The sequence below is a fragment of the Oncorhynchus nerka genome, linkage group LG21 (genome assembly GCF_034236695.1).
Source record: "Oncorhynchus nerka isolate Pitt River linkage group LG21, Oner_Uvic_2.0, whole genome shotgun sequence".
Taxonomy (NCBI): domain Eukaryota; kingdom Metazoa; phylum Chordata; class Actinopteri; order Salmoniformes; family Salmonidae; genus Oncorhynchus; species Oncorhynchus nerka.
In genome coordinates, this window is record NC_088416.1 from 34,249,446 (window position 1) to 34,274,259 (window position 24,814).

Here is a 24,814-nt window from a genome sequence, read left to right on the forward strand (position 1 = left end):
ATGTTCCAATAGCCATGACCTTTTCCCATCTAAATGCAAATGGAAGGGTCCTACACAAAGTGAAAACATAGCTGTTTCCCATTTATCTGTACACAATTGTAACCACAAGGCTTTTGTTTTCATGTTGCGAGGAAATGTTTTCTTCTGACTCTATGAATTTAAAGAGGTTTTGAAATTGTACTGGCTGTTCTGGAAACAGTGGGTATTAATATGTGTGTCATCAGAGTAATGGCAGTCATAATGTATCTGTTGTTATGGTGAGTGCCATTAGGTCAATGACCTCTGTCGATAGTACAGTACAGTAGATTCAAGCTCTCAGAAGAAGTGGAGGGGAAAAAAGAGTTGATAATGCTCCCCTATTGATTTGAATCATTAATGTGTAGTTAAGAACTTTTACATACCAATAGAATTATGCAAACTGCGGCAGTGGAAGAGCAAACGGAAAATTGACTGGAAGCTTTATTTAATGACAAAGGGATATACTATAGCATGTCTTGTCATCAATGCATTGCATTGGATAAAGATGTCGTTTCTTTATCTTGTTTCGTGTGTATTCCAAATGTGTGGCGTGTAAGACCTTGTGGGTGAGGTTGCAATTTGGGCAACTTCTTGCAAAAATCTCAGAGTAGCATTTAGTCTAGTTAATACAGGTGACAGGATAACAACGATGTGTAACTTAACCTGGGGGTCCATAGTGTTATATCTATGGGGTATATATGCTAATTTGATGTTGAAATGTTTAGGTTTATACATTTATTAGACTGTCAAACAAGTTGTATAATTCCATATATACAGTAGATGTGGGTTATAGTTCTCTGTCATTCTTTACAAACAGTTAATATATGTTTATACCTCAGCCATAAAAAAAACATAATACCAATATTACCAATTCACTCGAATTCATGAATATTGTTTAAATGAACATGTGAAAAAATTCCCCCAGACTCCATATTTACTAAACTGATGATTGTTTTGTACAATACACATGGGATGTGCTTTAATAATTCATTTGTAAACAAAAACATTTGCACAGGAACAGTCGTATACTGCTTGCTTTGAAGCTTTTTAAATGAGTCCTCCATTGTTTGTGCAACAAAGACACAAAGGAATTTTCATTCATACCACATTGACACATAAAAATACAAGCTTAATAAATGGCAAGGAATATTTGCAACAATAGTAAACAGTGCTTATACAGCAGATAGATCATGGGACGCAACAACTTAGCAGCACGTTAGTCTCAGAACCTACGGCAAAAACTGAGCTCTAGCCTCATGTGTGTGGGAAAAGCTTCTTGTGGACAAGATGATTGACTGACTAGAAAGTGAAACCGGAGCTCTGCGATGGGGTGGATGTATTTGAGCCAGATAGATGGTTGCTTAGAGACATGTCTGTAAGATTCCGGTGGTGTAACATCAGTAGAACACAGTGTTGCAGCTCCCACCATGTCAGGGCCATCAAATGTAATTTTTTCGTTGCTCAATTCTTTTGTTGCTCTGACATAGTTTTATAGCCATTTTTTGTTGTTTTAGCTATCACTGGAGCTTGACAAAGACTATGAAACTCCATATTGAGCTATCACGGTTTCTTTTGGTACTCTGGCCTTAAATTGAACCTCAAAAGAAATGACATTTTAGTTGCCATCCTCTCAATATCTTAGCTGATACTGGGGTTCGAAACTAGTGTAATAATTGCTCTTAATATTTCAAGTGCATCAATTTCTACTGTGTCTACATTGCATGTGAACATACAGTATAGTATAGCTAGTCATATAATGATATAAGCATATCATTTGCTAAGAAAAATTGCAATGTTAGCCTCTGTTGTAATGACACATTCTAAGCAAAATCAAGTCTTAAATATGGACACACTGCACAAGTTGTAACAATATTATGCAAGCTCCTAACATTTAAGGTAGTACACCAGTGACAATGTTTGAAATGGTCAATGACCAGCAAATGTATATAACAACATCTCTACAGTAAATGTCTATATACCCATTTCCATGACCCAGGATTTTACGATAATATTTGGACTTTCTTGTTAACTGAAGAGAAAGTTGAAAAGTAAAAACAACGACAAATCATGTACTTGATGTGTCTGTTACTCTATAGGTATAAGAGGACACAGTGGGAGTCCACAAGGAAGTCTGGATCAATTTCAAAATGTGGAAGACATTTTTCTTTGATCATATGAAATATTTTGTTCAATTCTAGTTTCTTAAGTTTTTTTGCTTAAAACAATCACTTCCTTTGCTTCTTTTCAAAGAACATTTAGTTAATTTAAGAATTTCATCCTTGTAAAATGTGTGCCCTATAAATTCTGAGGTATATTAGCGAAACTGATTCTGTCCTTCTGTGCTTCTATAGTGCTGGTAAATCATCCATGATAAAAAAAATGACATAAAAAGTTGGTTATGCATCAACATGTTAGACACAAGACATAAAAACACAAGCGTGATTGTACAATTAAGAACATGAGTATGGGGCTTCCACACAATAAGGCATTGCTTTAATGAAAACATCTGGACATAAAAATCACAGTTTTAATCCTTGCTTAGCTAGTGATTATATTGATGTCCTCTTTGTCGATTGTTTCAGGTACGTCAACACACCTGCAACAATGTAACAATTGTAAACACATAACAACAACTATTATTCTTCAACTCTGACGAATGGAGTCAAATATACGACAATACTGTATATCAAAATGAAAGCAGCTTTTCCTAACTCAAAACAAAATGGATGTCATCCACTTGGATTATATAGCGAGGGAATGAGTGCAGAAAATGAAGCTATTGAAAGAAGCATTCGTTTACATAGTCACCTGTGGAGTAGTGTGCCTACAGTCTAAAGCTGCTAATTAACAGTGGCATGAGGTTGATTCAACCCTAGCCATACACAATCATCCTACAAGCACAGTTACAAAAATATACACACATACGCACACACATTATTGTACATGTTTGTTAGTATCAAGTATTTGTTGAGGGGTTGGACTAATCTGAAATTGTGATCTTTAATTGTGAAAAGACTGTAGACTCTTGGGTAGAAACTCAACAATTCCACTTGTCCAGCTCTTCTCATTTAGTGTATAATTCTGCTAATATAGCCTATTTACAATCATTTATGCAATGGAAATTGCCACTATAGCCACTAATAAGCTGATATGTGCTGGCCGTTACCAAAAAACAAGAATAAATCAACAGAGAAAGAAACCCATTAATTGTGCTTTTTAACCAACAAATCCACTTCATCGTTGAAATGGGAACAATTTCGAGAGGCACCTCTTGAAGTTCTAACACCAGTTAAGTTCAATAAGAATTTCTAAAGCTATAACAAGGACTGAAAATACAAATAGTAAATATATGTATATATTTATAAAGTTGATCCAGTTCCTTTCCAATTCCACTTTTTAAAAAATATTGTCTTCTTACGGATAACCTCACATAAAGCATTCCTTATGTGTCAACATGCAAAGCCCTTATGTTGCCCTATAGAGAAAGTACAGATGTCTTTGTGGTTCTTGATTCTAGTTGTGATGATCCAAATCTGAATGAAACTGAGAGCTTGAGCTGAAAGCAAGAAGGGTTAGTTGTTGGCTACTTTGAAAAGAAGACCTAAGGTGAGGTTGCACACCTCTGGAAGTATCTGCTGTTTTCATCTGTTGACAGTCTGTTGACACAGGAATCCTTGGCCAGCCACCCTCTCTTTAAACAGTTACCTCGTTCTTACTGGCCGTGCGGTACTGGTTGTTGTGCTGGTGGCCTGGGATGTACTGTAGATGGTCCACCGTGTGTGTCCGTCGTGAGGCAAACTGCTGCCTCTTGTTGGTGGTCGGGTGGTTGACGGTGAGCGTGTTGTATGAGTCGTTGATGGTAGTGGGATGGGAGTGCATCTTTTGCATCTTAGCGTAGCGCTCACTGCGGTCTATGACAGGTGTGGTGGGCACAAAGTTGATGTCTACATGGGACATGGCCCGCGACATGGCCTTCTCCCGGAAGTTGGAGCGCCGCAGCGACAGCATCTTGTCCGGCGAGAGTAGGGGGTCCTGGGACTGGAGGCGGTCTGCGGAGAGCAGCTGCTCCTCTGAGAGAATGCGGCTGCCGTAGGAAGAGACACCCATGTTGTAGGCTGAGAGGCCGTAGCCATGGCGTGGGGTCCTCTCTGGGGACAGCACATGGTCCTGGGACATGGCCCTCTGGACACGGTGAGGCCGCTGACGGTGCTGCTGGTGGGGCTCTGTGTTCAGCTTCACCATGTGGGGCGGCTGAAGAATCTGCCGACCTGCCAAGTCTTGGTGTCGCTTCCGCATGTAGTACTCATCTATGTCCTTATCACCTGAGTGGGAAAGTAGGGAGGGGGAGGAGAGAGGGAGAAGGACAGGAGAAACATTACACTCTATATAAAGAATGATTCTATACCTCCTCCTGAGTGGATCAGCTCAGCAGTTCTACTACAATTCCCCTTTAATTATGATTGCATTTTCTGTCCTGCTTTCATAGGAGAAGGCAGGGGCTCTCTCGCATCACAATAATTCCACTCCTGTTCTGGTGTGGAAAGGACGACACACCTGCCGCGAGGCAAAACAATCAAACTGTCAGTGATGCGAGTGTTGCACTGCAGCGTAGCCAGTGGTTTGACTCTGCCAAAAGCAGAGGGGCTCTACAGCGAGTGCCAACACTCTCCTGATGTTAAAGTCATTACATCTGCATGAGGAAAGCGGCGGGCTCCTCTCAAATGACTTTTAAACAGGCTTTTAGACCGGCTGGGCCTGGAAACATCAGATTGATGGCACCCTGAAACTACTGTGACTAACTGTCATCTCTGGGGGTTACCTCAGCGGAAGCTAATTTCCCAAGGCCTCAGGAACACACAGAGGTGGTCTAAAAATGTCGGGACAAGACTGTGCTTGACTAAGATTTGGATGATAAGGATTTTGTTTTGGTATGGATATGTAAACCCTCCTCCTTAGATAGATGCCACGCCTGGATAGAGAAGATCACTTTTTTTTCCTCTCCATAAGGGATTTATTTTCCCCAGCATGCATCACTAATGAAGAAGACCTGGGTTAGGCTTCTGGCAATAGCGTTTTGTATTCTTCTCCAGGGGTCACTTTAGGTGTGACATTATGGTAAGAAATGTCAACAACACTGACCCAGAGGCTATAGCTTGCCCACAATAGACAGGACATGTCCCTTAGCTTCATTTAAGTTCCTCTCCGTTGCCAAGAGTTATAAGGATTAGGGTTCAGTTTATCCTAAGCCTATAGATCACAGATTTAGAATTGACATCATTGCATTGAAAATACTATGCCATGTTGAAATAGGGGTTGATTTCATGTTGTACTCAGAGACATTTCCACCAACTCTAGTTTTGACATTAGTTTTGACATTTCAAAATCAATTTAAATTGGACATTTTAACTGCTGTTAAAAATGTTAGGCCTTTTGTAAATAATTCACATAGGGCATTAGGCCACATTGTTAGTATGAAAGATGCAACTTTGTAACTCTTATCATGGCGAGCATGGAGTGTGACAGCTCACTAAACTAGGCAATCCATAGGCAGGTCAACCTTGTGTGTTTTGTGTCCATGCTCATGATGTTACAAAGAACAAATGTATTTCCTTCCTTTTTACTTTTATGTAAAAGAGATATATGCTGGATTCATTTCTTTGCCGCTTCGAATAAGACGTTGCACTTGAACTTGCATTCGATTTTGAGAGGGCACGGGGTCTCGAAGGTGAGGTGAAACCACAAACCTGCTAGCTGTGGCTAACTGACTAGGTATCCCCTTTCCCTTTCCTTACCCTTAATTCAACTGAAGTCTCCAGTCACCCAGATTCAATTCAATGTGGTGAGTATATTCATCTGTGGTAGCTATTGATCCCAATACGCCATCATCCGGCCCAGACGGAACAGTAATCACATAATGCACATAGACTTGTAGAAAAACTTGTGAAACATCAATTATAAAGGGATCTTTAGAGGGGATTAAGATAAGACGTGGTAAGAGAAAGGGGCCCACAATAATATCATTTAGCTTTTTGCTTGGCATGGGGATTAAAGGGGCTCTGTTGTTCTGACGAGTGTTCTAATGCCTTTTAAGTTGATTACAGAGGGAAGGAGAAGACCGAGCCAAATAAGATTCCTCCTGCCTCCTCCCCTTCCCTCCACCCGCTAGCTCCTTGGAGGGTCTGAGCAGGTTATTTTAGAGTCGTGTCCTCCATCTCCATCCCCGGCTCCCTGCAGTCCTGTCTGACGGACAGGGGAGAACGAAGGAGGAGGAGGGATCACACACAGACTACAGTATGTGCATTTAGAATCACAAATGAACCATATTCATTTGATTTTCTTCGTCATCTCTCCAGATGGTTTCATTAAAAAAGCAACTCATTATATACGTTTTTGGCGTTTTTCCAAAGCCTCTCTCCTTGCACAAAGCCACAGCATCTATCAGAGGTATGAGGGAACTCTCCTCTCAGAAGAGCTGTCACTGTACTCTAGGTAGGTAGAGAACTGAAATATTTCCTTTTCTGACCAATACTTTAGGGTTTATGGGTCCCAGCTCAAACTGTTTTTCATTTAATTGGATTCCTCTCTGTGATTTCAGTGTGTTGGATTATTTTATGGTCTTCTATCTACCCACTGGGCACAGACATCAATTCAACGTCTATTCCACGTTGGTTCAACGTAATTACATTGAATTGAGGAGGAATCAATGTTGATCCAGCCAGTGTGTGCCCAGTGGGTAATGTTTCTATTGAGCAGTCCTAGATGAAGAAGCAGTACAACACATTGCTGAGTATAGACAATTCAGATGTTATCAATGTTGTCCACGTCAAAGGTTTCGTCACATTGATTCTCTGTGTCCACACTGAGCATAACATACAAGCCTGCACTAGAATACCACACCCTACTTATTTTAATACAGCACTATTGAACATTCGAGCAGGAAGGAACTAATGCTTTTGCATGACACATGCAACGCAACCAACCACAGGATACCAGAGGAGGAGCATACTGTAGAGCATGCAGCTGTCATAGGGGATATGGAGAATGGTGAAAGTCAAGCCATCATGCAGAGGAAGTATAATGATAATAATCGGGCTGACCCAGATCTCATCTCAGAGACATTAGTCCCATCTTGTTGGCGTCTAGACTCATGTGGGTATGGAGATATGGCTGTTAATATGTCATTACCAGACATTAGCTACATGACACGGGCCACAGATGGAGCCAAATTACACGACAATTAGATGTCAGTCAATGGGTCGGTAGATGGGGACAATGGGGCTGAATCCAGTGACTTTAACATGTGCTTGTGCATTTCAAGAAACCCATCTCACACACAGAGATGTCTTCCTCTGGATTCAGCTCATAACCCCAATGACTTTGTGCTCATGACTTATGTTTGCATCCCTGTAATAGGCATCCATACAGGGTTACTATTGCATCACAGTACTTGAATGCAATGTGGTCTTCAACACAATGTGTTAAGATCAACCTTTTCTCCCCCCTGTGGACTGGCGGGGTCCAGGCAGGAGATCAAACAAACATGATGGTGTATGTAATGAAAGACCACCTACTTAATTTGTGGAGAGAGGAGTATTTACTTAAGTCAGCTTTGCTCATTGCCGCCAGTTCGTAGTTGGGAGGCAGGTGGGTGAGGTTCTGGAAGGAGCGTGAGAAGGACATGTCCAGGTCGTATGGCTCTGTCTGCGAGGTTAGGATGTTGTTCATGCGCTGGGGCTTCTCTGCAGTGGAGACAGGAGAGATTGATGCAGTGTAATCAGACTACAATCAGACAGCCGACAGTCTGGAGGAAGCCACAGAGAGGGGCGCGTACACAGGGGGTCTTCACTGGAGGAGACAGGGGGATACAGAGTGTGGGTGTGAGGAGGGTGTGTGGGTGCGGTGGGGGTATGTGGGTGAGGATAGATGAAGTGGGGACTGTTATGTTCGACTCTTCTAACCGGGATTTAACATGATTTGTTGTGTTTTTTTTTTTCAGAGTGCAATTCTGGTGTGCTAGGATTGGTTGCGACTGTAAGTGCACTCGCCACGCTAGCTGTCACTAGTATGCGTGGCACCATTGCGGGTGGCTATGCTGCCTGCCTGCTGTGGCCATGGTTATGTGGGACAAGTGGTCGTGGCGCAGGCAGCTGGAGCGTTAGCAGCGTTAGGGTGGGGCGTTACCAGTCCTCTGAGGTGCTGGTCAGCGGTGGCAGGTTAAAAATAGGGCTGGGTGACTACTGTGATAGAGAGGACAGGGACACACAACACCAAGGACCATGTGGAACAGAAGTGTGAGTGTGAGCAAGAAAATATGGGAGTAGAATGTGTATTTTGTGTAACAAAGGTCCGGTTCTGAAGCGTTACCACAGATCTTAATGAGACTCTACCATTGCAAACAGTGTGTTGCAGATAACCCAACAAAGAGAGATACTGGAGAGAGAGAGAGAGCAAAGCAGAGTGAGAAGGTAAGTGAGAGTTTGGTGTGTCAACCCTGGTTCATTCAGTCTGAACAAAAAGGAAGAGTGACCCCCCGCCTTGACCCCAGCAATATACAAGACGTCACTGTCACCAACTGTCAGAACAAGAGGTCGACATATACAATACGTAAAAGAGAAAGGGAATACACATGTACAGCAGGTGTATATGCGTATTACTTACCATGTCTCATTTGTCTGTGGGCTACATAACAAATCCAAGTAAGAGAAAATGGATCAGTACAATAACAAACATTATTCATAGTACGTATTAATAACCAAACCAATGTGTCTGACATTTTCTGTTTCAAATTAGTTGTTGAAAGTCTATGCTATTTATAATGATCGTACTAGTCAAATAAAGTAATCAGATTCCTATGTATTGTGGCCATTCTCAATAGTAATTCATAATCAGCTCTGGTTTGATCCACCTTGAAAGCTATCCTTTGGTGTCTGTGTTGGAGAGATCTATCTATTTATGGGTACTTTCAAAAGACCCTTTGCCTTTGAAAATGTTGGCCTCAAAACATACAATTGGAAAACTATGCTGCCATGAGGTTGGAGTCCACAGCTCCACTGATGTTGAAACAGACAGTGTAGCATGGTGTAGCGTTTCAGTGCAGACCTCTTAGCGTAAAAATATCAAAATATGAACTTTGTTCTTAGCCAATTATGTAGGATAGATGGAGAGGCATCTAGCAACGATGCACAAATAGCTTTTCTCTCTGAACTCATTCACTGCAGTGTTAGAGCTATGACCACTCAATCATTTCATGCTAAAAAGCACCTCTCTTTTCATAGAAAGTCTCATTTAGGAAAATAGATAAGGCACAATATAAGTAATTTACGTTTTTCAATAACTTGAGTAAGCCGTACAGATGCCATTATAATTCATTTTCCACAAGACCCCGTTTCATTTGCTATCCAAGCTATTCATTTCCCGTCAAGAAAAATGGTTTTGTCCTCGCTTGAATTTTTTTTAAAAGCATATTTGGACTTATTTTGAATTTAGTCAAAGTTCATGTGTCGTACTGGAGCTGATAAAACCATACATTCAGGAAATCAATATGACTTAATCTTCCCTCACCTTTATTGGGGTAAATGAAGACATCTTTGTAGCATAACCAAGAGCCACTGTGTGTTGTGTGGCAGTATAATCTCACACTTAAAAGGGCATGGTTAGTATCCATAATGTGCTTTCCATCTACCATATATCTCTACAGACGGTTAGTTACTATCTAAACATTTTTATTACTCATTGGAAAGAGTGAAATATTAGCAACCAACCACAGTCATATTATATATACTGTACTTATGTGAACATGCAAACCTTAAATATCCTTACCAATTTTAGGTGTGTGGGCCTGGGTAAGATCCAGGTGACTATGTTGATAATCATGTTGGTGGTTGCCTATTGGGAAAACAATGAAAAGGTTAGGGTTGGAAATCAAATGAAACATTACCATAGATTCACATTATGTGCATTTCATGTCAAATAAATGGCTGTTAATACATGACAATATTATCAACGTTTCCCTCATTTTTGTGATCATTGACTCTTTTAATGCAGGCTGACTGGACTCCACTGTGAATGATCACATAAACCTATGTCCCATTGACAGACATTTCAGTAAATTGTCTTTGCGTTACTAAATTCAAAGTAGGAGATCTGTCCAGAGATAGCAGTGGTGTGCTTTGATATCTGACTGATGATTAAAGTGGATTTTGTGCATCTTTACTCTACTACACAGTCACATTTTAAGGCAGGCATTTTGTGCATCTTTACTCTACTACACAGTCACATTTTAAGGCAGGCATTTTGTGCATCTTTACTCTACTACACAGTCACATTTTAAGGCAGGCATTTTGTGCATCTTTAGTCTACTACACAGTCACATTTTAAGGCAGGCATTTTGTGCATCTTTACTCTACTACACAGTCACATTTTAAGGTAGGCATTTTGTGCTATTCCCTTTTGAGCAACGAAGAATGAGGGAAGACAGATTTCATCAGAATCGTCAACTTCCTGACATCTGTGGGACTCCATGTCACGTGAGGGAGTGAATATGTTCCCTTTATTCGTTGAGGTCTATTTGGTCAATGTTGTTCACAGCTTCTCCTCTACTACAGCAGCAGATGCAGGACACTGTACCTTATTTGCATTTCAACAAACTCATTGATCATCCCATTAGAACCCTAAACACAAAAGAAACTCAAATAAAATGTGAACTCTTTCGAATGTTTAACGTGAAGTGACAGGAGAGCATCTCCGTGGCGTTAGAAAAACAGTTGCTTTCTTTCCGTTACTGTGACTTGCTAATGGAGAGTTGTGACAGTTACAAAAAAGATGTGTGGCAACACAAGCCTTCATTTCATCTTCTGGTTTCGGATAAGTAGCTGGAACTGCGCATAACATACATTTTGCAGGGAAAATTGCTTCCTGTTGGAGAGATTTATGTCAAAGCAATCAGCACAGTAGGGTATATAGTACCTTGTTAAACTGGATTTTACCACAGTTCTAAAGGAATAGCTTTTTAGAAACAATACAACGGAGTAGAACAACAACCAATAGACAACATCATCCAATTAAATGGCAATGTACCGGTATTCCAAATCCCAATATCCTTTACGAACATAAAACAAGATTTGTGCCCAATCTCCCTTCACACTATAGCTGTATTGCCCTGTTCAATCACCCTGTTTGATCAAGGGACCAATTACACGATCTTCAGATGGCTGAGCTAAACTAACCTGCTTTGAGCTTGCCAGGGGAAAAGTTTTACACAGAAAATAAGAGGTTTCCTGCTATCTACAAACTGTCTAACAATCAGGCCGTCCCCAAAAAACGTGTTGGAATACTTCAGGTTTCTAAAGGTTGTTCAAAAACTGATTGGAGTGACTGCTCCTATATCTGCCTTCCTGTTGTATTGGCTTTCCTTTGGCTTTTCATAAACGTTGGTAACATTCCATTTTTCTTATACAGTATGTGCATCCATTTTGTATTGCATCACCATTGATTATCTTCTCAGAGTGGATCTCCTAACGTTGCATGCCTTAAAAAGTTAAGCAAATGTGAACAACCGCAGATGATGATGTTTGCTGAAGAACACCTACATCCTGTCTGTTGTGTGTAAGGAGGTGGGAAGATGTCATGCCCCAGGACTCCCATATCCACCCACCACTATGTAAATGCATCAACTCATGAAACAGATGTACAGTAGAAAAGTCACATGACTCTCAGAAATTCAGAGGTGTCCAGTCATTTCATTCCAGTCTGTAACGTGTCCAGAAACAGGTACAGGAATGTTTGGATGAACAGCTGTACTGCCTGCAGGGCTCTGAATCATAAAAATAACAATGAATAGAACAGGCTTGGAACCTCTAAATCTGGCAATTTTACTGGTAAAATCCTGGCTACACTCGCAAAGACTGCCATGCCCACCCTATAATGCCATCATTGGCTTGAATGGGAAAGCCTGTTCTATTCATTCATATTTCTATGCTCTGGAGCCTGTCAGTGGAGGGGCTTTGTGAGAATTTGAAATAATGAATGCCATAAAACAGTATTGTTGGAGTTAGACTACAGCTGAAGTGCAGATATGTATATCTACTGTAATAGAGCTCATTTAGAATGGCTCTGGTGTGTGAAAGTCTTCATTCAGACGTGACAGGTCAATGCTTTACTTGATACCAACAATTGTTCGCATTTTACTCATTATGAGTCCACATTGTACTTTGTCATAACCCTCAAACCGATATCTCTGGTAATTATAATGAATAAACGTTATTACATAGGAACTACATACATACTACATATCGAATGGTTTAACATCACCTCAACATGTCAAACATGCTTGGTTGAACATAATGCAGGCATTTTGGGCACCACTGAGTGAAACCCTTCCAGGTTCCAGTGGCTGGACAAGACAGAGGGGACCCCACTGTTACCCAGATCCATTTTGAAAGCCTCACTCTGCCTCTGTCAGTGAAACCTGATGGACTGCCTGTAACGATGAGAGCCCACGCTGTGTCATTACCCTGGCCGTGTGTAAAGTGCCATGTGGGTCCTGCAGGGTGGCTGGCTGGGGCTCACCTCAACTCATCTCTCCCCCTTACACCCTGCTATGGTAGAGGGAGGGACAGGAGCCTGCTGGGGAAGATACACTGCAAGAACCTACCATCAACGCAGACAGGTTCTGCATGGATGTGGGCTTTGTATCGATATGCGGCAGGGTAGCCTAGTGGTTAGAGCGTTGGACTAGTAACCGAAAGGTTGCAAGTTCAAATCCCCATGCTGACAAGGTACAAATCTGTCGTTCTGCCCCTGAACAGGCAGTTAACCCACTGTTCCTAGGCCGTCATTGAAAATAAGAATTTGATCTTAACTGACTTGCCTAGTTAAATAAGTAAAATATGCGCTGTGACCAGAGGTTATATTGTGCACAATGCTTGCAGGATGTTTTTGGGGTGTGATTATGGTTTGCAGGCGCTGCTTTGTTGCAGTGTAGTTGTTGTGACAATTCTGAACAAGTGAATATCCCAGCTCTTCACAAATTCAGAAGAAATCCAGGACTTCTAATTGTTAAGTTCAAGATGACTAACTGAATCCCTGTGCTTCAAAGAAAGAATATTAGTCACTCTACAGACAAAACAACAATAAAGCTCGGAAGAGAAGACAAAACAATATTGTGAGAGTAAACCTCACGTCATGTGGCACACGTCATGAGGCACAATGAAAGATGACACTTTGAACAGGTTCCAAGGCATTCCTGGATACATCACTGTTGCTTTAAGAAACACTGAGCCACATGAGCTTCAACTAATGCTGGTCTATAACTGTATCTGCCCTACATTGACAAATCTTTAGGGGGTCAGGCCATTTTTCATCCAGCTCATCTGCCAATGCCATCACAGCGTCTGTTAGTTTTCTGCGTCACGTACTGCAAAGAGATCCCAGTGATACAACAATTGCATAGTGTAAAAAAGTAACAACCATATTGGGAGAGACATAAAACCAACAGTTACATGACATTAACCAAAAACATGTTGCAACTTTACCAAACCTCCTCCGGTGGCCTGAAGTTTGTTGATCTCGTGACTCGCTAACAAGGATAAGCACAGATTTATCTGATGTCTCCTTCAATTGGAAAGAAGTAACATCATTCAAAGCTGCCTTTATCCCTGCCTTAGCATCTTATCATCTTCTTGAACGATCCAAGTTGAATGGAACAGCAACACCTGGAATCACGTAGGAGTCATAGGAGAGAAGCATACAGTATCCACTTGCAAAATCATCACTCTATAGATTGGATATTTAACTAAAAAAACAAAAACAAACATTTAAAAAACTGCAATTATAATGGCTAAACAGACTCATATGATATGAATTGATGGGATTGGATCAGTTCTATGGAAAGGTTCTTTTCAAACTCTGAAAATAAATGCATGAAGCTCAAAGACACAGAATTTGCCATTGAGCTCTACGTATTAAGTGGTCATCCAGAACGGACCAAATGTTTTGCATACAGGAACATTTCTCCCACAACCTTCCCCAGATAAGATTAGAGGATAACAGACTAATGTCAGCCTTTTGCACACCCTCTCTAGATGTCTATACTAAAGAGCTCTCATATTCATTGAATAAGCCATATTCAAGAATGCTCAACAACCAAATTAATTTCATTTTCAGTGACGCTAATTAAAAATCAAAGGAGTCGGTTTTTCATGAAAGAGATGTAAAAATCCCACCGAATACAAATCAATTAATTTCCCTTTTAATTTCCCTTTCTTTATTTTTTTTGTTTGAATAATTACTTTCTAGGTTTTCCCGCAATTATATTTGTATTGTCAGCATAAGGCAATTGTTAATGGGGGAGGTGAGGAAACATTTTAATGAGGGAGAAATGCCAGGCTTTGTGAAGACACAACAAGCTGGAAAAATAACAACTGAAATGACTTTGCAATTATGAGCATGAGTTGACTGCAAAGGTATGGAATGCAAAGTGTAAACATTTACACGTTTCAGTTCAATTTGCTCTCATTTAGCTCTGCTAATTTTTTCCCACCCACATTTTGAAGAGACAAAGTCAGTTGTGTAGCTAAGGTAGACCGGTCAACAACCTTGAGCGTGAGTATTGAGATTTCTGAGCACCTCTACTGCAGCTTTGCGCTGTGAGGTCCATCTATTACAATGACAGATCAGTGTGTCTCTGACTCTGTGAGGCTCTGAAGCTCTCTGTATATCCTCCCTTCCCTCAGAGAGGCCAATGACAGCGGGTTGAGAGTGCTGGTCTAGCGTTCCACATGACGTCATCCCATTATGGGCCCCCGGGAATGAGGCTCTTTGATCCATTTCCATCGATTCTGTATCGCCTTCCCTAACGCCTCCTGACTATCTTAGGCTATCTTAGGCTCTTAATTCATGCTCTGGTGGCATACTGCTTCCAGTCAGCGGGAGGCTAAAGCCTTCCTCTCTCCTTCAGCCTAACCTTGTGACTCATGTACAGGAAATCCCATCTAACACTGAGCCCTGGACTGGAGGGAATCACATCTAACACTGAGCCCTGGACTGGAGGGAATCACATCTAATGCTGATCATTGGACTGGAGGGAATCACATCTAACACTGAGCCCTGGACTGGAGGGAATCACATCTAACACTGAGCCCTGGAATTGAGGGAATCACATCTGACACTGAGCCCTGGACTGGAGGGAATCACATCTAACACTGAGCCCTGGACTGGAGGGAATCACATCTAACACTGAGCCCTGGACTGGAGGGAATCACATCTAACACTGAGCCCTGGAATTGAGGGAATCACATCTAACGCTGATCATTGGACTGGAGGGATTCACATCTAACGCTGAGCATGGGACAGAATAGCTTTTAAACTGCACTTTAAGAGCAATGTGGAAGTTTTAGCCCCCTTAGTAAAAATAGTCTTCAATCACCTTGACACTCCACGATAAAGGATGGTGATATGCCATCAATGCCCAACCGTTTGACAATAACTTATAGAAACTTTTAGCAGGAAGCTTCGTGTTATTTTACTACTTTTTCAGGCAGTGAAAGATGACTTGGCTCAGTATCCCTTTGTTTATCAGTCGCTTCATCTCGCTTTTTTTTTTATCCCAGCCTTCTTTTCCTACCCAACCCAATTTCTTACCCAGCCCTCCTGCGAGTAACCAATCCTGCAACAATCAATCCACAAGATGAGTACACGAGGTGATTGTATCTATTTACATAAGGACTGTGATAGATACTAGTCCTACAGAGTTAAGCTTGTTTATCGTGGCCAAGTATCTGCATGAATTGTTTGCTGTTCGTCTTGTTATCCCGTCTTCAAAATATTTACCTCGTATCTCCCATCTAAAGTTCGCTAATGAAATGATCGCTCACAGCCCGCAAACATTTGGGGACGCTGATGACGCTAATTAATAGTCGTTGGACGCAGTGAGGCGCTACGTGTGACGTCTTGCACTGGATGACATTCGTCTCCTAGCGTTTATTAAGACACTCGTGATTAATGGTGTGCTGTCCTCTGATAGGGTGAGAGCCAGAGCTGCAGCCCCAGACTTCGAGTGATGGAGAGAAGGCCACACTTGAGCGCCGCTCGAGAAAATATGGACCACGTTGATTAGTCGCCTTTCCATGTGCTTTCGCCCATAATGATGAGCGCACTTCTACGTATCTCAGATTAACAGTGTCTGCAATCTGCACTCCAGCGCAGTTCTGCCCATATTAATTACAGATCCTGCACACTGGCAGGATTGGAGAGGCTTCTTGGGAAAGTGGTGGGTCTCCCTTTAATTAGCATACTAGGGAAATAATTGACGCCATATGCCTGTCCCCCATGCTACCGTAGCGGGTGGTGGCACAATGCGCCGCAGCTCGTCTGACATTCCACATCCCATGGTGAGGGTTGTGTCACCCTTCTATCCCCATGCTTTCTAAATGTACAACCACAGAAACTTGGCATCACGAGGCACTTATTAATGTGCATACATCAAGGTGATAACTATTGGCTACTGTCGGCTTGTAGAGGCGGCTCATTAATTGACTTGTTTGGTGGAGGAGTGTTTGTTTGGGTGTCCAGTGTTCTACCCAGTAACCCCTTCTCTGATGCTGTGTTGAGGAGTGACAACTAATTAAACAACAGCGGAGTAGCTCTGAGAAACACAGGCCTGGTACCTGTTCAAATATCTAACCACTCCTCTCCTCATAACAGTTCTTATAATCACATGATCTCCTTACCAATGGGGAGGCAGAGAGACCGAAAGGGAGAATCTGTTTCTCAAGATATGGTATTGATGAGATGGAGATGGAAGTGATTGAACCAGTGGTGGATTATATTTGAGGGAGAAACATTGATAGATGGCACTGGGAGATATTGATCGAACATAGATAAATGCAGTGATGTTTTTCACACCAGACTGGTAGGATACGAACTGATTCCATCCACATAGAACATTGTCACTGTAACATTGTCCTTTTTGTTTTCATAGTAGGACTGCATTAGTCTAAAATCTAACTAGCATAACATCAGAGAAGATTCTTAGGTTCTTAGGTTGAGGCTTATCTAAATGTATGCATGTTGAAGCCGAGATGTTGATGGACAGACAATATTTCAGAGGGAAACAGGAAAAGACAGGTCCTGCCAGATTGAGGGTGAGTTGAGGGATGGGGGTAAAAAATATTAGCTTTCATGAAATGGGAGAGCGTATCATGAGAACACTTTTATTCTGAAATGTGAAAGGTTCAATCAGAGAAGCTGAGATGAGAAAAGGGACAAGAGGAAATGAGGGAGATGAGGGATAGGAGAGAGAGAGAGGTTAGAGAAATGATGAGAAGGAGGGCGGAGTGCATGAAAGAGACTGATGTGGGTGGACGGCTGTGCATCGCAGCAGAGGAGAGTTTGACAGGATCAGAGAGGAGAGAGGTGAAGGGGATGAGGGCAGTCAGAAGAGAATCAGAAATATTTGTGGGCGGATAAGGGCAGCCAAGTCAATCAGCAATATAAGGGGACATTCATAGAGAAGCTAAAGACAATTTTGATTTATGGTGAGATGCCAGAAGGTGAATACATTGAGCATATGCTTGCTGTCTGCTAAGGGGGATGAAGAGAGGAGAGGATGAAATGTGATCTGATTGTGAAAGAAGCAGAAATACTCATGTCTACATGTCTCTGAATGGAGTAATCATACAAAAAAAAATCTGTGGAACCTTGTAATTTACTGTGGAACCTTGTAATTTACACAACCCTCTAGCTATAGTCATCTATATTATGCTTATGTCAGTTCACAAACAGAAGTTAATGTGATTGACGTCAATGATTAGCAGTCAGTCTCCATTATTGCTTTGCTCTGTTCTTGATCATATTACTTAAACATTGTCTGAAAAGGATCAATATTTCTAACAAGAAAACCCCAGAGAAGCCACATCTCTTTGTGAGTATCAGTGAATCGAGCATTCTCTGTTATGTTCTGCTCTAGTAATGGCATTTCTCTGATCACCACATCCCCCCTGCAACCTTTTTTTCTTCTTCAGGAGAGCCTGAGTCAGATACCTGATGTGGCGACTCAATGGGAAAATCAAAGAGCAAAGTGGCCCTAAAAGCATTTCTGAGAGGCTTTTTTCACCTCCAGATTGAGCCAGACATCCCATCACAAAAAAAATTCTGTGTGATGTTCTGTGTGATTGCGGCTATTTAAATAATGTTCTGTAATATACGTATAAAGGTACCTCTATGATGAGCGTAAGTTTGGGCGTTAAATTAAACTTGTAAATGTGGCGGTACACCATTTTCAGCAATGCCTATGAGCTACAACAAACCATGCTTACTCATCGCACATAATTATCTGCATCCCAGTCTCTACCTGAAAGGTACACGTTACTTACACTGGGAGACCCCAAAGTGCTCAGTAGCCCTTTCTACTCACAGCCCTTGTCATCCTTTATACGGGTTGAAAATGGCAGATTTTGTCATTAATAGGCGCTTTAATTGCAGTGGCTGTACAGTAAAATGATATACATGACATCAGAGCTCAGGTTCTCTGCTCATCTGGTTTTGACTGACAGCCATTAGGGATAGGGAAGGGGGATACCTAGTCAGTTGCACAACTTCCGCATTTAACCCAACCCCTAGGCATCAGAGAGTTGCAGGGGGCTGCCTTAATCGACATCATCAGCAACCGGGGATCAGCTGTTGTGGGGGTTAACTGCCTTGGTCAAGGGCAGAACGGCACATTTTGAATATTGTTGGCTCAGGGATTTGAACAAGCAACCGGTTACTATCCCACCACTCTAATCGCTAGGCTCCCTGCCGTCCCAAGTTATAAACTTGAGCACTGCGCACGACAAGTTCCCCATCCCTCCCGCCAGTGGCGATTTTAGAGTGTAAATCTTGGTGGTGCAAACCCCCCAAACATTTTTCTTTTGCATGCCAGCAAAGCCACCACACATCACAACACTAAACAATACATGAATTGTACTATAACGGTGACAAACAGTTCCCACAAACTGTTAGGGCCTACATAAAGCTGTCCCAACAGCAGTCCCAACACCGTACCACTGCTACACCTGCCTATCAACAGAGCCTTGTCTGGCACCAAAACAAATCATTCAACCTAATTTATTCTTTAAAAAAAACATTGCTGATATGGCTGACTTGCTTAAACAAATGTGGTTTCTACTGACAATTGAGATGTACAAACTATGGCATAAGGGGATAACGAGCAGATAAGAGGCAATCTGTAATTTCGATTGACATTAATGAGCAAGCTAGGACGGACGTAGACAAAATAACTATTTGTTCAGCAATTTTGAAATGTACAGCAACAGAATTCAGAACATGGGCCGTTCTTACAGTATTCTCCCTGTACACCAAGTCAGAACTGTAGGATAAACAAAGGGGGCATATAAGCAGAGAATGAAAGCTCTTACAATATTCAATGACTACGTTTCTCTAAAACAGGTTATAGGCTACTTGTGCACCACTAAGTCAGAACAATAGGCAAAATGATTAGGGTGAGGCACATGGACTACTAACAGCTTACTACACAACATACACTTATTATTACTTTCTTAGTTACAGTATACATATCTCCCTGGCATATTACATCATTTATGCAGCAGCATACAATACATTGTTGGACTCACCTTGTTGTGCTGTGCTCACTTGAACAGGAAGGTGGAGCGGCGGTCCTTCATGGTCAAATTTTGTAATCAAACTTTGTCATCAAAGTCTACGTTTTGTCTATAATTTCTCTCCATTATTTATCTTCATATGACAAGGATTAAAAGGGATTTGCCAGTAGATTGTCGACTTGATTCATGATGATGACCGCTAGGTAAGATTTTGAAAGTATCAGTCCAATCAAAGCTACTGTAGATATAACCTAATTTGACATAATTATTTCAACCAACCCCTACACATTTAATTGAAATGACGATGAAACAAAGTTGATTCAACCAGTGTGTGTGGGCAGTTACAAGGATGCTTGCTTCAGTTCCTCAATGGGAAAGCTAGGAGAGCACAGAAATGTACCTTATAGTTGAAGGCTCTTCCCTTGTCATAAAAGTGAGTTAGAATTATTCAGGAAATGTGGAGTTTGGAGAGGTGTGTGGGCACTTGGACCACCAGTTAGACCTCTCCCTCAAACCCTTGTAATTGTTTTTTTTTATGATCTTGCACCTACTCCAAAATGTCAATAAATGGTCTTATTATGTTACTGAATGTATCCAGAGAATTTTCAGATTTCGTTATTGACAAATGCTGTGAAAAGTATAGTTAATGTAAAACGCACATGAAATCAACAGTGTAACGTTTGAATTCAGTCTTGTGTCAGGTGAACTGTTGTGTCCTAACCTTTGGTCTGATCATTTCCCCATCATCTCCAAAGTGTTCTCTTTCAATTGCTACCATGGTCGTTGATATGCATTGTGTAGTTTTTCCTGTTAGAAACTTTTTAATTAGTCCATGTCCACATGGGCCAATTTCCACGAGTGTAAAGGGTTAACCACACATATAGAAGAAATTAAACAACAATTTGAGGGAACGGTTTGTTTTGAGCTGTGACGTGTTTAGGAAGGCATCAAACTGCAGGGTAATTGAAGTACTTGCTATCTCTACACTGCTCTGGTTGTCTTCCGTCTGAAGACTTCTGCTGTCAATATGCCTGCACAGGTCAAATGTTGCTCTTCTCTTTTATGTCTCTCTTTCTTTCCCTCTCTCTTTCCCTCTCTCTCTTCCTCCAGCCAGACACCTCAGCTCTTTAATTAGACAACAGGAAGAGATCATTTCACTGTGCCTTTTCAAGACTGCTTGTTTCAAGATGTCCCTGAAAAACCCATTTCCACTGAAAAGAGACCATGCTCAGCAAGGTAGTTTTCAGACTGTTTACAGAAAGTATAGGTCTGTAGCTAATATGTTTTGATCAGAGAGAGATAGAGGGTGCTGTAAATCTGTGTTAATATAAAATGACACCTCATCGAGCTGAGATGACTTAGAACACAGACTGTATGGGCTAAAATGGCTTGAGGGCATGGGGTTTTGGAGGCGAAAGCACCCCTATGACTATGAGTGGGATGATTTTACAGGGATTCCTCAAAGTCTCATATTTCCACCACACTCCTTTTTGCACATTTTGTGGTGTAAGGCACATCTATCCATTGGTTTTGTGGGTTTTGACTCCTCGGAGATGAATAGTCAACAGGCATAAAAGGACTATGATCTATCTGGTCATTCAATCTCATAGCTGTGCTGTCTGCTCCTGCCTTAGAACTCAGAAACCAACGTACTAAGGGGAACTTGGGGGAAAACAAAGAACTTCCTGTTGAGTCAGTCTTACACACAGCATGTCTCATAGGGTACAGAATACACCACTCCAAACACCAGAGTTTTAAATGACATAGCTGACACTCCACACCTGTCAGGACTTCCAAATAGTCAAAGAAGGCGATGTGAATCCAATTACAAAAGGTCTTCAGAAACGTTCCGGAAACGCTGATCATAAATGTGTTAGAGATAATGGGTCTTTAAGAACTGAACTGGCTGACACCGCCCTCTCTGCTGACGCCATTAAACATCTATTATCAGTCTCTCAGATTAGACAATCAACGGTGGATATGGAAATTCATCATTCACATCCCCGTTTGGGATATGTTATGAAAAGAAACGGGGAGCGGCTCATCATTCACAGAGGAGAGAGAGTTGAGCATGGAAACAGACACACATAACAGGGCTCAATGGGAGAGACCATTTCAAACAACGCCCTGCTAATGAAATGTTCTCATATGTAAGTCTGGTAAAGGCTATTCAAAATGACAGCAATATGGACCCGAGCAATATGGACCTGTGGCGTTTTGGAACCGGTGCCCCCGCACATGGACTCTGTACTGGTAGCCCCTGTATATAGTCTCGCTATTGTTATTTTACTGCTGCTCTTTAATGACTTGTTCCTTTTATTTCTTATTCGTATTTTTTAAACTGAATTGTTGGTTAGGGGCTTATAAGTAAGCATTTCACTGTACCTGTAGATTCGGCGCATGTGACTAATACAATTTGATTTGATTTGATTTTGAAATCACATTTGTCTGAAACTCATCAGAAGACAAAATGGTGCTATGTGAAATACTTGAACTGAAAGCCACTGCTGTGTTGGGTCATGACGATCATCAATTCACTTTTTCATCAGGATACTTAATATGCAAGGGCTTTCACCCAGATGACTCAGTATTCAACAACAAATGTGCACGTTTATCTACTTATTAAAGAAACTACCATCTAAAAGGGTTTCACAGCATCAAACATTTTTCTTCTGATTCGGGTTCAGTTATTGATGTATCATGCAGTTTTTGCAAGTCATTCAATTACTTTTCATACCATTAATCATACAAGCACTTCAACATTGCAAGACAATGTCGCCTTCCCAATCTCACTCTTGTAATACGCACTTCCTTTGATTTCTTTGTTTAGCAGACAGCAATATTATTGAGTAGAACAGAGAATCACTGACAGTGACAGCTCACTGGGCACAGATGTCTATACAGTGTCTAGTCCACGTTGGTTCAACGTTATTTCATTCAAAAGATGTGGAAACAACATTGATTCAACCAGTGTGTGCCCAGTGGGAGACCTTCTGTTTTGGTAGCAGTATTTGTAGCGTACAATTCACTGAGAGAAGACAGGTACATGGTGCCACAATATGTACAACGAGGCTGACTTTCTTACGCTGATTCCTTCAATCTGTAGGAGATGGATGATTCAGATGGAAGAAGAGGCTGAACTTAAGAAAGAGACAGACCGCCGTTAGAGGGCAAATAAACACGTCTGGGAAGTCTTAAAATACCCCTTTAACTAGGGCAGCCTGTGCAGCGCGAGGAGGCTTGGGGTCGATTTGCACTACCACTACCCGCATCGACCCGCAGTGCCAACAACCTGTCCACAGACCCAGCAACTTGATCTCACAAGCTCATTTCGAGATTTGTCTGGACCCAGGACAGCACTTACATAACACACAACACGTCTCAGGACCTTATGGTCCATAGAAAGGTGCAAAGGGAGTGGTGAGTGCCACTAGTCATGACTTTGGAACCCAAATACAAGTGAGCTGCCCCCAAAGCGACCAGGTAGAGCCAAAGATAAAGTCTGGCACTTCCATTTTAAAGTTTAGGTTGCCAACTAAGCAAGTTCTGTAATCAGGCCTCTAAACCCAGCTGATATAGTAGGGTGTTTAAAGATGCATGGGCTCCGCATTCACAGCCATCCATTTCATTGATGAGGTCTAGCAAGGGATTATGGATGCCCTGCATATTGTTAAAGTAAATTGGGACCTTTCAATTCGCCAGGCCTGTCCGCCTGGCCTGTCCACAATGCATAATGAATTCTAGTAATGAACGGGCGCTGTACAGGAGAATACAGTATAAATTGTAAAGTGTTGTGCTGTGCAGGATGCATTTGTCACAATTAGCCAATATTTTGTGACTGCCATAAGACAAATGTGTTCCTTTGGGAACAATGAAAGAGGACTGTTCTAATCTAATGTGAGTCATGCTTTCCCCAGCTCCAGGTAATGGCCTGGCATTACACTCCACAAAACTCTGTTGACTTGTCTTCCACACAGTGCCGGCCATGGGCTGGTCCTGGCCTCTTCTACATTACCTAAGATTCACAAAAACACCCACCCAATTCTTACCAGTCCTTTTCAAAGATCAACTAGGTCAAAATGATTCCGCTGGTAGGAGCATGGTGCTGGTAACACTAAGAAGATCAAGTTTAATATAAATATTCATTTAATGCGTTTACTTGTATAATACGTTTGTAAATATATAATAAAAACATTTGTTTACATCAGATCGAATTCACAGAGGGACTTATTTTAGGATAATTATTTGGCCACATAATAATAAGAACCTTCAAATGTAGAACATCTGGAGATCTCTCATATTCAGCGTTATTGAAACAAACAGGATGGTTGGCTGAATGATCTCTTGTGGCAGGCTATAAAAAGAACTGCTCTCAACCAATTGAAGAGTTTAATGGATTTGTGGTCCCTCAGTAACCAAACTTTGCCAAAAATTTACCCCTGTTCAGCCGATGCAACACAGCCAACGTGAATGTCAATTATCATCAGATCACTCTATCTTCCATTAAGACCTGGTAATGAGAATATGTTTCATGCAATAACCACTCCAGACAACGTAGTGTGCATTAAAATGTGTTCTGCATTCCCGACATGAAAAGCTAAACCTCTGCCTACTGAGCATCTGTCTTCCCTGGCAGCGTGGTGGGAAAACTCGATAATTTCTCCACCTCATTAAGCCTGTGGATCCCCTGGTTTCATTAGAATCCAGCCATTCCACACAGTATGTCAACAGGCTGGCTGCAGCTGTGAGAACATGTCTTGGAGCCTCTCGGCACACAACCCAGGCAGGACCAGAGGGATATTACCATGCATATTGAGTGTAAACTTCAGGTCCACACCCAACCCCAAGTACGGTATATCAAACATCAATCTATTGCAAAACAGTATGAAAACACAATTTCCTGGGCTGTGTTTCTATGGTAACCTCATATATGGTGACAGCCTGTGATAGAGGTGTTGAAATAAGAATGGCAGCTGCTGTGATAGTCTGCACCCTGAAAAACACACACCCACAGAAATAAATCAAAACATGTAATAAATTGTATGATCTCTATGCACACACCTAAATAAACAAGTTATGTCAATGTTGGTAATTGTTAGGTTTAAAACTTTCCTCAAAAACACATGAATCAGAAAGTTTGGTGGTAGTTCGAGTGGTAAAACAGAACAACTTTGAAC

At 41.5% G+C, this 24,814-nt stretch overlaps 1 protein-coding gene across 1 annotated transcript; it reads right to left on the minus strand.

The window, feature by feature from the left end:
- Nucleotides 1–657: 657 nt before the first annotated feature.
- Nucleotides 658–8,655, minus strand: LOC115110740 (protein shisa-6). Its single transcript, XM_065006655.1, has 2 exons — nt 7,590–8,655; nt 658–4,340 (listed from the first exon to the last, which is right to left on the minus strand). Exons 1-2 carry the CDS (start codon nt 7,741–7,743, stop codon nt 3,712–3,714), a joined length of 783 nt encoding a protein of 260 aa, XP_064862727.1. The 5' UTR covers nt 7,744–8,655; the 3' UTR covers nt 658–3,711.
- Between the last annotated feature and the right edge of the window lie 16,159 nt (nt 8,656–24,814).